Source organism: Hyla sarda, chromosome 1, assembly GCF_029499605.1.
Source record: "Hyla sarda isolate aHylSar1 chromosome 1, aHylSar1.hap1, whole genome shotgun sequence".
NCBI classification, from domain to species: Eukaryota; Metazoa; Chordata; class Amphibia; order Anura; family Hylidae; genus Hyla; species Hyla sarda.
In genome coordinates this window covers 118,742,130-118,755,669 of record NC_079189.1, presented here as the reverse complement: position 1 = coordinate 118,755,669, position 13,540 = coordinate 118,742,130, and the positions used below count along the sequence as shown (strand labels likewise).

The window sequence follows — 13,540 nt, the reverse complement described above, 5'->3', positions numbered from 1 at the left end:
CTCTCCGATCCCCGCCCGGCGTACGGCGGAGACCAGAACTGCCCATGACGTAAATGTACGTCCCTGGTCCTGTAGAGGTTAAGGGGGTATTCCAGGGGCTGTGAAGTTAATGTAGTTCATAATATAGTGTCTGTACCTGTGTGTGATGGTTTTCTCACAATTCTTCTGTGATTTTCACCCCAATATTTATTTTTACCAGCATACAAAATGACTGGTGTCTCAGATTTTTCCCAGCTTGCAATGCCGCCGAGACCTGACTCACTAGTCAGCTGATGACTGGGAGCCTGTCTGCTTCAATTGTTGGAGGGATCAATCTGCAACTAATGCAACAGCTATAGGCACCCTGATTGAAAATCACAGGTCTTTTGTTTCAATGGCTGATGTGTGGGAGGGAGGAAAATGGCATTATGGGATTTGTAGTAAAAAAAAAAAACATAAGTCACACAGGAAATACAAGTTCACAAAAAGCTAGCCACAGTGTTATGTTAATCTCATGACATAGCCATTTAGCCCCAAGACGAGCACAGATCCTTCCTAAGCATGTCCATTACTGTCTGCCAGGTATGTACTAAAATCACCTTATGGTGGATAACCCCTTTAAGGGATTTTTTTTTTCTTTTTTTGCATCAGGGCCCTATGGTTCCAGCTATGCCCCTTGTTATCTTATATTTACTTAGACAAATCCAACAGAGATTATCTCTGCACCATCCAGTATACGCTTCTGCAGTGTAGGAGACACAGTAGTGTATAGCTAGCACGGTCCCTGGAAGCTACACCTGATAAATCCTCGGTGCTAACTCGCTGATAATATGGATAGAGTCAGTAGTATAGTGTAAAGAAGGCTGCGGAGCAATCATCAGGTCTGCATATAAGGAGCTTCAGGCCTGACGATGCATCATGGCATGCAAAAGGTCCGTCCCCAGCTCCTGTACCCCGATGCCTGCATGTGTAACCTAACTCGTTCTAACGAATAAAAAAGCTCCTGATATACAGACCTGGTGAGTGTTCTGTAGCCTACTTTACACTATATTACATTTACTGAGCAATACAAAAGATACTAATAACTAAGTTGTAACTTTGCCTTGTTCTCCCAGCCAATTGAAGCAGTTCAGTAAAAACATTACACATGAGAAATATGTTTTTGTAGTATAGTGCTTTTATAATTATTTGGAATTATTTTTCAAGTAATGCAATTCATGGGGCTACTCAGAGCCTTTCTTCACTTAGTAGGGATAATTTCTCCAACAAGGGAATAGACTTACTTGAAATACACACATGTGCCTTGAAAGCAGAATTTTGCATTGATGCAATGTGTAGTACTTGTGATTATAGTCTCTTGAGTTAACTTCTCTGAGAATATGACTTGGTGACGGCATGGTAATAAAAGGACACATTTTGTTTTGTAGACCCCTGTCATGTGTATGTCTTTCCTTTGCCTTCTATTTGTAAATCAATTAACATCTGACCGGATGTAGCTAATTCTTTAGACAACCAGGTATCTATTACCCTAGTGTTTATTATGTTGTAAATATTTTGTTATGTGTTCTGCATATCCTATCTGATCCTAGTTCAAACAAAAGGCTGTATTTCCTGCACCTGGTGAACTATTGTAATATGTGTATCTGTTTGATTTCCTCTGTTTGTTAGCAAAGCCTGTATTTGATGCCCTGGCCTGTCCTGTCTTGTCATTCTCTGGCCAATGAGGTGTCGCTTTTATGTCCACACCCTGCTAGCTCTGGCTATTTAAGTCTGCAGTTCCTTTCAGAAAGTGCTTGTGAAAGAGCTTTACTCTGTAGCTAGCTATATCCTGCATCTGATTATGTGTTCTGGTTCTGCGACTTTGGCTCTGACATTGGGAAACCCTTTAATGTATGATCGGGTACTTCTGTTGTCTTCTTGGCTTTTTAATCTGGTTTGCCTATTATTCTTTCTGTTTGTTTGTTTGTTTGTTTGTCTCCCTCCGAGTTTGTTTGTCTCTCTCTGTTAACCCATTGTGTCCTTTCTCCATGACCTTCCCTGTAATATGTGTAGTTTGCTGACCTTAAACATCCCTGAACATGGTGAGTAGGGACCATCTTCTAGTTGTAGAATCAACATTTAGGGCTATTAAGCCATAGGCAGGTTCAGGGGTTTAGGGTGGGAGCTGTAATGTACTGTTTCCCTGCCCATACGTGATAACTATTTTCCATTTGTAGAAATATATTATTATGGTGTCATGACCAACTGGGGGAACAGGGAGAGTGAGCCCAAAACTGACCCTAAAAATACTCTCCCTGCCTACTTGCCCATCCACCCTAAACGGTTGATTGACAACTTGGAGCCAGTCCCTCCCTGCGCTACAGTGCAGTGGCGTAAAAACAAATAATATACATAGTCTGTCACAGGCCAGAAACAGGAAAACTACCAGACAACCAGAACACATAAACCAGAGAGGATACAAATACTAACAGGGCAGTTTATAGTGTATTAACAAACAGTTCACAAACCAGAATCCAGATAAACGGCAGACCTGGATAAATTAACAAGACTAGGCATGGTACAAGTATACAGCAGAAACCAGGAATTGACGGGGATGGACGGAGGAACTGAAAGCTTGACACTAAACTGATCAAGAACATAGGACACTGTTCACACTGGGACACAGAACTAACAAACTGGACACCCCACTCCACAAAAGGAGTAGACGGCATAATAAAGCCAAATAGAGTACTAGCCAGCGGGGCACACACCACCATGGGATCAGATTGCTGACCTAGTAGAAAACAGTAGAAGAAATATAAAAAAACAAAACACAGGACTAGAACTGGATGAGTCAAAATAGACTCCAGGATACCAAACAGGAATTATTACTTACAGAGCACAGGAAAAACTAAACTAAAACAGGACAAGTCTGAACAGACTCCAAGATACCAAACAGGAATAATTACCTACAGAGCACAGGTGACACTAGACGAACACAGTGTGGGCAAAGACTAAGCAGAACAGACATACTAATCCTAAAACAGACAAATGTAACAGACTAAAATTTACAATAAACAAAACTAACTAACCATTGCTAAAACTAAGATATATCACAGGATAACTACAAGGTGCATGCTCAAGCAGACTTGGAAGTGTATTGCACAAACAAACATCATAGTAGCATTATTGCACAAAATAACCAGCACAGAATGCAGGAGAACTATATAGACACACCCAAAATGTAAGTGGTTCTGAGCATTAACCATTCCCAATCCTGGGAGAATAGCAAACTGCTCAGAATAAACTAGTGTGTGAATACACACCTAAACATAAAAATACAAAAACAAATAAACGGACATTGCATATGGGTTCCACGTAGGATATACAATTGATTAATGGCTAGATCCATAAGGTGCATGCTATACCATTTCTATACAAAATACAAACATGCCCCAGTTTTACCTAGCAAACAAGCAGTATGTTCCACTGCCTTGGTATTCGTCATAAACCACTTATATTTCCTATTACAATGTTTTATCTGGTTATAACAATATGAATGCAAGGTTTCTCATTAGTACAATGTCATCTGTATGCAGTGGGAATTATGTTTTATAAAATGGTATAAACTGTGGTTGGAAGTAAGAGGTAAAATTTGTCATAAGTAATAAAGTGCCCTTCCTGTGGACTGACTCAGAAGGAAGTTGAAAATCTTTCTAAACTACCATCCTACTGGAAAGGATAAAAATCATGACCCAGTGCCAAAAGTGGTGACCAGGGCCAGCCTTAGGTGTTCAGGCGCCCTGTGCGAGCTAACCTTGTGGTGCCCCCCCCCCCCCCTATTACCCCATAAACATACACAAAGAGGAAAAAAATATTTGTAACAAATATTTTTATAAAATATTTAATCATTCCCCTGCCCCCTTAATCAGTTCCATGTCCCCCTTAATCAGATGCAGTATAGTTCCCCACATTAGGTGCATTATAGCTCCCCAGATTAGGTGCAATATAGTTCCCCACATTAGGTGCAGTATAGTTCCCCCACATTAGGTGCCATATAGTTTCCCCACATTAACTGCAGTATAGTTCCCCCACATTAAGTGCCATATAGTTCCCCACATTAGGTGCAGTATAGTTCTCCACATTAGGTGCAGTATAGTCCTCCACATTAGGTGCAGTATAGTTCGCCCACATTAAGTGCAATACAGTTCCCCCACAATAGGTGCAGTACAGTTCCCCCACATTAGGTGCAGTATAGCTCCCCCACATTAGGTGCAGTATAGTTCCCACACATTAGGTGCAGTATAGTTCCCCACATTAGGTGCAGTACTGTTCCCCCACATTAGGTGCAGTATAGTTCCCCACATTAGGTGCAGTATGTTCCCCCACATTAGGTGCAGTATAGTTATCCACATTAGGTGCAGTATAGTTCTCCACATTATGTGCAGTATATTTCCCCCACAATTGGTGCAGTATAGTTCCCCACATTAGGTGCAGTATAGTTCCCCTCACATTAGGTGCAGTATAGTTCCCCCACATTAGGTGCAGTATAGTTCCCCACATTAGGTGCAGTATGTTCCCCCACATTAGGTGCAGTATAGTTCTCCACATTAGGTTGGCAGTATAGTTCCCCCACATTAGGTGCCATATAGTTCCCCCACATTAGGTGCAGTATAGTTCCCCACATTAGGTGCAGTATGTTCCCCCACATTAGATGCATTATAGTTCTCCACATTAGGTTGGCAGTATAGTTCTCCACATTAGGTGCAATATAGTTCTCCACATTAGGTGCAGTATAGTTCCCCCCACATTAGGTGCCATATAGTTCCCCGCATTAGGTGCAGTATAGTTCTCCACATTAGGGGCAGTATAGTTCCCCATATTAGGTCAAGTACAGTTCCCCACATTAGGTGAAGTACAGTTCTCCACATTAGGTGCAGTATAGCTCTCCACATTAGGTGAAGTATAGTTCCTCACATTAGGTGCAGTATAGCTCCCCACATTAGGTGCAGTACAGTTCCCCCACATTAGGTGCAGTATAGTTCCCCACATAAGGTGCAGTATAGTTCCCCACATTAGGTGCTGTATAGTTCCCCCACATTAGGTGCAGTATAGCTCCCCACATTAGGTGCAGTATAGTTCCCCAAATTAGGTGCAGTATAGCTCCCCCACATTAGGTGCAGTATAGTTCCACCACATTAGGTGCATTATAGTTCCCCACATTAGGTGCAGTATAGCTCCCCACATTAGGTGCAGTATAGCTCCCCACATTAGGTGCAGTATAGTTCCCCACATTAGGTGCAGTAGAGCTCCCCACATTAGGTGAAGTATAGCTCCCCACATTAGGTGCAGTATAGCCCCACATTTGGAAGAAGCAGGTCCCCCACATTAGGTAGTAGCAGGTTCCCTAAATTCGGTAGCATTGTCATTCCCCCATACCCCCCCCCCCATGACTCACACACACACACAGACAGGCAACCACACATGCACACACACACACAGACGGACAGACAACCACACATGCACACACACACAGACAGACACCCACACATACACATAGACAACCTTACCTGATCTGCGCTTCTCTTCTCTCCGGCGGCGGCCTGACGAGAGACGTCACTGACATCCTGTGCGGGTCTGCGGAGGGACGTCACTTGCGCGACGTCTCTCTTCAGACTCGAGCCGGCGGACAGCCAACCGGAGACACGGAGGAGGGCAGGGTAAGTGAAGCCTTCTGGTGTAATGAAGAAAACTGTGCCCTGAAGCAGAATGTGACCCTCCACATATGGAGACAGTTGAGGGAGGATAGTGGGAATGTAATGAGAGGGAGCGGCCTGCAAAACAGAAAACTGTGTCCCTGTGCGGAGGGTCACATTCCACTACAGGGCACAGTTTTCTTCATTACACTGGCATTTAGCGCTGCTTGCCCAAAGCAGGGCTAAATCCCGGGCATCGGGCAATACAAATTATATATACTTGGTGCGAGCTGTGTCGGCCCTGTTGCTATGGCACCCTGTGCGGCCGCACAGCTCGCACTCCCCTAAGGCCGGCCTTGGTGGTGACACAAGGTGGGACTCCAATTGACATGGTCTTGTTTTCTTCCATGTCCTGTAAAGATTAGGAATTATCCAAACACTGTTAAGTATCAAATGCTTCTATTTTTTCTCTCTTTTTATATTAATACTGTTTTGCACAATTTTGTATGTATGTATGTATAGTTTTGCCTTTATGCTCTAAAGAGTCCCCATAGAGTATATACAGTATTGTGGCTCATACAGGTTACAGTTTTAGGGCTAAAGTGCTTAGGGTGTGAGAACCTGAACGTGTGAACTGTGGCATTCTGTTCTAATGGCAGCGTTTTGTGTGTTGGTTTGTGGACTGGTTTTGGGGTGCACATTATTCATTGGGACCTATTGCAATAGGTGTGTGCGAAAGTGATTATCAAAGCAGAGCACCCCTTTACGTACGCAAATAAAAGTCATGTGGGCAAAACCAGAGAGGGTCAGGACACATGGACCTACGTTTAGTGGTTTGTGACCAAAATTATTGACAGTGGGGGAGATTTATCAAAACCTGTGTAGGGGATGAATGGTGCAGTTGCCCATAGGAACCAATCAGATTCTCTCTTTCATTTTTAAAAGGCCTATGTGAAATGAAATAAACAATCTAATGGGTTGCTATGGGCAACCCTTTCTCTACACAGGTTTTGATTAACCTCCACCAGTGTGTTTTTAAGTGTGTCATTTACATAGGGAAGCAGCAAACACGACAACATTTTCTATATGGAAGCCATAAAAATATATTTCCCCAACTGGAATATAGTTCACCAGATGCAGGAAATGCAGCCTTTTGTTTCAGCTAGGATAAAACGGGATATGCAGGACACATGACAAAATATATGCAACACAATGAACACCCAGTCAAGTGTTAATTCATACACAAAATGGCAGATATACACATCACAGGGGTTTACAAGACATTACTCTGCCCCCTTCAAGTCATATTTTTCAGGTAATTATGCTGTATCTAAAGCATATATTCACTACATAATGGTAGACATTTTCTTGCATCACTATACACCTGAAAGAATTTGATATTGTACCAACATATAACACCTAATAAGATATCTCCTGGACCTAAGCCTCAATAAGATCATATACTGTAAATTCCAAGGAGCCACTTCATGTATACTTGACACTTATTACAGTGTTAAGGAAGTCTTCACCTTATTTTTGGAAAGAAGAGATAACTTTAATGTTTATATAGCGCTAACATGGGGGAGAGATTATACATAAAAATCAACACTGGTTTATTCAAGGACATTTTAAAAATGTTCTCATGTCCACATATATTTTATTGTAACCCACGTCGAACTTCAAAAGTAGAAATACCAACAAGAAAATGGGAAAAGAACACCAGAAGAAAAATGCCTTTCAGAATATAATAACCAAAGGACAGTTTGGTTCAGGAAACAAATACGTTATTATTTCCAACACTTATGAGAACTGAATTACAAAGAAAGTCCTGAGCCACTCTGTCACCTTTTGGCTCAGCTCGACATTTTTTTGCATGGTTACATAGTCAGCCATTGACTATAAGCACCACTCATGGGGCTCCCCCAGAGAAAGTGTAGATCAGCCTAAATGAAATTATCATTGACAGTGCTTTAATAATGGTGCTGCCACTTTTTTCAAAAATTTGGTTGGGTTACAGCAGTTGTATCCTGCTGATACAACTTTGGTGGTATATATTAGTGTTTATAGAATCCTATATTGTGTCAATCAGCATCAGACATTTGCAAGTCAGGGGACATTTGGTCTTCAGGATGTTGGATTTGGACTTCGTTTGTAGATGATTTATGTTAAACATTTATACATTTATATTAAAAAACTAACTAGAAATCCACATTCAAATAACACTCAGTGTTTTATAAGTGTTTCTGTGGGAAAGTTAAATCTTGAAACAAAAACATATGTCAACCTGTTATTTTAATTCTAAATTTACCATAAAGCACCATCAGTTATTTCAAGTATATGTTGGAAATGACAGTGATTGACATCTCCAATGGTGTCATTGTGTAAAAGAATCAAGCAGTGACTACCAGTAAATACACAAAGTACACAAGTGTGTTTATTACATTTTGCAAGCACTTTGTTCTACATTTCAAAAACGCCACCATGAAGCTGTTGGCACATTTATGTACAAAACAGGTTAATTATAATGCCTGCTACAAAGCATTCTTTGTGAAAATACAAACTCTAATACCAGAGGAAAGCCAAAAAGCATCAACATTATTACACTGATCGATAGGACATTTGTTTAAAAATCACAAACTGTTTGAGACACAAAACTGAAACACTACAATATAGAATTTGAAAGAGGTTTAGAAGAATATTTTTGAAAAGATTTTTTTTTTTTAATACTGCACAAATTTGAGAACTGTTGACGGACATAAATGTTAAAAGAAAATCTAACTATCACTACTAGATGTTTAAGCATGCAACAAGTAACTATACTAGCAATATTTTCTTTAGAAAAATCCACATCATGAATGAGTGTTAATAGATAAAAAATCTTTTCTTGGGGAAAAATGAATAATATAGCTAAACTATTTCCTGCAATTCATTCTTTTCTTGTGTTTTATAAGTCAAAACGCACTTAACTGGCCACATTTCCTGTGTAAAATGAAAATTAAGTTTGAAACCTATAATCTAAAGGGTGAACTTATAATGAACTAATAAAATTATCATTATTATTTATATGAATTTATTGCCAAAATGTAATGTTTTTTGCTTTGTCTACTCAAAAGAATATCTAAAATCATACCCTGAAAAACTCATTATTGACTGGTGTGTCGAAACTCTTTCCTTCCAATTACCCTTACCCGTACTTCCATGTTGCACAGGAAGAATATGCAGATGCTGGAAATACACTACATATTTCAGACCTTTTATGATAGCTCAATGCAAGTTCTACTTTACAGGTATCACAAATGAGAGGCCCCCTGGGGGGGGGGCAGAAATGTTTACAAACCAATCAGGAACTGATTTTTCAGTTTCTTTAAGTGTACCTGCATCCTTATTAATCCACTTATATAAATGATAAGATACTCAATGTGAATCATATTTTGCATTCCTTTAAGAATAATAACCTCTATACTTTAATGTTTTCTCGCATGCAAAAGCTATGACTATTTGACTTTAAATCAATACATAAACTACACAGCTGCACCATATCTATGGATTCTGTCAACAAAAATATTGGCTTTACTGTAGGGCAGTACAATCTATAGTTTTTTTGGAGCTCTGCAGTACTTGGTATGGCTATAGGAACACTAAGGATCTGTTGTTTTCTTCTATGATCATAGCTTAGTAAAGGTTCAAATCTTTAGTCAATTGATTTGCTGCATTCTGGTGCATTTGGATTAACTATGTAAAGCGACTGTCTCTACTAAGCGCTCACAGTTCTTCTTTCCATACAATCAATATCATCATCTTGAACTCTTCAAAAAAGATAGGAAACTCAATATAAGTTAGCTCTTTTTCTAGAGTCTAGGTTTAAAATAAAGGCCAGTTGTCTAATGAAATGAGTTATCTATTGATTCAAGATGGTACAATTGGGTAACAACTTTAAAAAGGTCTACTGATTTCACTATCCTAAATTCCTACATTAGTTAGGTCAATAAGCTACCTAGAACGAAGTACTAAAACAACCAAGAAACAGATAACCCTATTAGCATGCACTATTCCATTTTGTAATGTGAAGCTAAAGTAGTTGAGTCCAATAGAGACACTGCAACAAAGCTGGATGTTTTCTTGTGCAGAATGATGAATATGTTACACACTGCTAAATACCACAAATGTATATGTTGTCACATATATGTTTTTGTTTTTAATGAAAGGTTCAGTACAAATCATAGCAAGAGCACCTACATGGTCACTTACATGTATAGGGATACAATTCCATGTGTAGATTGCAACACCCCATAGTCCAATATTGTCACTCACTATATTTCCACCAACAACTACTTTATCACTATAAGTGCAAAATACCAAAAATTGTCAACGCAAGCAAAAAGAAAAAGAAAATATGAGAAAAGTGGTGACATAACCCCAAGAGCTATCAAAATGAACAATGCATTAACACTGAACGGTCACACAATTCATCTATAAAGTGCACAAAACAATATATGATTTTCTTTAACCATTGACAAAATTCTTGCCTTAATGTTATAAAGACACTTCACAGCATTCCCAGAGCATTCCAAAAGGCAGAACAGATGGAAATTGAAAATTTGGTCCAGTAACATTGGTATGTTAAAACTCTTCGTAGAGTTTCACTGAAAAACATGTACAGTACATTGGCTTGCTGGAATGATTTCAAAGTAGAACTACATACACAGGTCCACGGCTAGTAAGTATAAGGATTCTGTATACCCAGGAATAGTTCACATTTTAGACAATTTATGAAAAAATATGTGAGAAAACATTGAATTGAGTTTAATAGCTTGACATTTATTTTACAACAAATATAAAAAAGCAAGGGTTAAATAATAGCTAGATACCTACATATGGATTTGAGCTATAGATTATCTGTTAGTCAAACACCACTTAAATGTTGGATTAAAACTGGGCATAAGATGTTGGTAAAATGGGGCGTGCCCATGCACTATCCTCACAATATGCATGCTCACACGTTATACAGATGACTATGTCACTGTAGTTGCCTGAACTTGAATACGGAGGTTCTAACAGCATACATTAATACATAACACCAATAAAGAAGCACCTTTAAACCTGCCAAACAGAAATTACACCCATGACTACTCATAGGGCCAAGACACTACTAAGAAGCCTGAACAGTCCATGCATGGTTTAGAACTTAGAGCCGTAAGCATATTATTGTACATGCTTCTGTACAACGATCCCTTTGACGTTTACCTGTAGGTAAAAGTAGTTTTTGAAACTCAAAACTAAAAAGTATAAAAAGCTTTTTTCTTAAAAACATAGGAAACAATGCAAAATGTTTTATGCAAAACACATATAAAGTGGTTAAAAAAGGAAACAAACATCTTTATTTAACAGTTAATTTTCTTTTTCTAAGAAACCAGTCACCTTATGACAATTTAGGAAAGACTATTAGGGTGTTCCATATTATATGACATTGTCACACAGACCACTGTGAAGATGCTAAGTGCTGGTCAATCAAGGTTATGTAGATAGGTGGCATTTAACCCATCTTTAGGAAAAGCACTTCATTTTCATTTTACAATGGAAGGGAGGCTGTTAGTTGAAACAACAAAGAACTGAAATGTTACAAAGATGTGGGAGGTTAGTTTTATGTGTAAGCATTAAGTCGCTCTTTAGAGCGGGTTGAGTGGATGTCATGCAGTTCCTGTTCTTCCTTGGATTTGATGTCCTCATATTTTTGCATTCGGCATGCATCTTTCACGTAGGCCCAGTTAGCCGATAGCACCATCAGGTAATGGACCTTGAAGAGGGAAAAAAAAGTTGTGCGTAGTTTTAAAAAGACTGTTAAAATCATAAATGGTCTTAAAAAACTTTCAACAGAAAAGAATGTTTGGAAGCTGGTGGTGCGTTATGTCTTTTCTTGTGTCAAAAGTGTGCTAGAGGTTTTAATTTTTGAAATGTTACAAAATGATACATTACATTTTTTTAAACTAATGTATTCACTATACAGGGCAGATGCATTTTAAATATATGAAATATATTCCTTACATTTTAAACATTAACTTGTTTATTAAAAAAGTATAATTTTCACTTATTTTGTTTTTGCATTATTGATTTAGTTGTACATTCTGTGCGGAAATATTCCCTCTTAACAAAAATAAATCACAGGGTTATGAGGGATAATGGCACCAAAAACACAGTGTTCCAACTTCCACAGCCCCTTTTAAAAGATCAAAACAAAAGACTAAAGGTGGAGAATTTTTTTTTTTTTACATGATCATACAGCTATGATAGTATAATGCTAGCATCTGTAGCACAGTAATATTTTGATGTTGAACTTTAGATTTTAAGAAGATTTATTGTACTACAGTGAAACTCTCCAAAAGAGCATGTGGTAGATTTTGCAAATTCAATAGATTTTAAGGGAGGGGGAACATTTTTATTTCCTCTACATACCCTAGATGCCAAAATAAAAAAATAAACTTTGACTTACCTTCTGGAATCAGTCTTCTATCCTCCAATCCTGGTTTGCTTTTGGCTTTTGGTGCCCGACACGTCACACTGTGCTCAGTTAATTGTGGACTGCAGCGATGTCCTGCCCTGGCTGGTGATAGGCTAAGCAGCAGTGTCATGTAACGGGCCCAGTCTTCTCCCTGATGCCCAGGCACATTACATCATACTGCCACTCAGCCTATCACTGGCGGAGACAGGGCATTAATGTGACTGGCGATTAGCTGGGAGCAGTGTGATGAGTTGGGTAACAAAAGCCAGAAAAAGACTGGGGCCAGAGGACAGTAGACAAATTGCAGTGGCACTGGCAGAAGTCAAAGTTTATTATTTTTATTCAAGCAGCCCAGGCATTAGAATAATTTTTTTGCCAGAGTTCCCCTTTAAGAAGAACACTCCCTTACGCACACATGATTTTGTGTGATAGTTTTCTTAGTCCACCATGCATAGAGGTTATTTTCTTTGAGAAGACCACAAATTTTCAATACAATTTTGTGAGATCTAAGAACGGTTATCTTCTTTGAGATGACCCCCCTCCTGCACACCCCCACAATCTAAATAGAATTTAATATTGCAGTTTTAGGTCGATATTGGCATTTTTCATTAGGTTTCCTGCGGAAATCCTTTGACTGCACTATTTTTAAGCCATCAAACATCAACAGTTATGACTTGGAGTTCTTGTGTCAGATACAGGGTAATAAAGTAATCTCTACTGAAATAAAAAATGTAATTCTCTGCTCACTCTGAGCTGAAGAGTCTAGAGGGTGTTCATGCCCAGTGATTGGCAGCTATCATTGTAGACATACTTATAAAGGGAAGGCTGCCATTACGTACAAGATCACTTACTGCACTGGAGGTAAAAATTAATTAAAGGGGTGAAAAACATAATTTTTTTAATCAACTGGTGCCAGAACATTAACCAGATTTGTAAATTACTTCTATTTAAAAATCTTAACCCTTCCAGTACTTATCAGTTGCGATATGCTCCACAGGAAGTTCTTTTCTTTTTAAATGCATTTTCTGTCTGACCACAGTGCTCTCTGCTGACACCTCTGTCTGTCTCAGAAACTGTCAAGAGCAGGAGCAAATCCCCATAACAAACCTATCCTGCTCTTCACAGTTCCTGAGAAAGACAGAGGTGTCAGAAGAGAGCACTTTGGTCAGACAGAAAAGAAATTCAAAAAGAAAAGAACTTCCTGTGGAGCATACAACAGCTAATAAGTACTGGAAGGATTAAGATTTTTAAATATAATTCATTTACAAATCTGTTTAACTTTCTGGCACCAGTTGATTTAGAAAAAAAAAAAAAATATTAATATATATATATATATATATATATATATATATATATATATATATATATATATATATATATATATATAGTT

At 38.6% G+C, this 13,540-nt stretch overlaps 1 protein-coding gene across 1 annotated transcript in view; it reads right to left on the bottom strand.

Moving 5' to 3' along the window:
• Window positions 1-8,062: 8,062 nt before the first annotated feature.
• Window positions 8,063-13,540, bottom strand: part of GPM6A (glycoprotein M6A) — a 182,711-nt gene continuing 177,233 nt past the window's right edge. Inside the window, exon 7 of the mRNA XM_056560682.1 lies at window positions 8,063-11,448. Coding sequence (XP_056416657.1) covers window positions 11,296-11,448 — 153 coding nt within the window. The 3' untranslated portion in view covers window positions 8,063-11,295. The remainder of the gene's footprint in view (window positions 11,449-13,540) is intronic.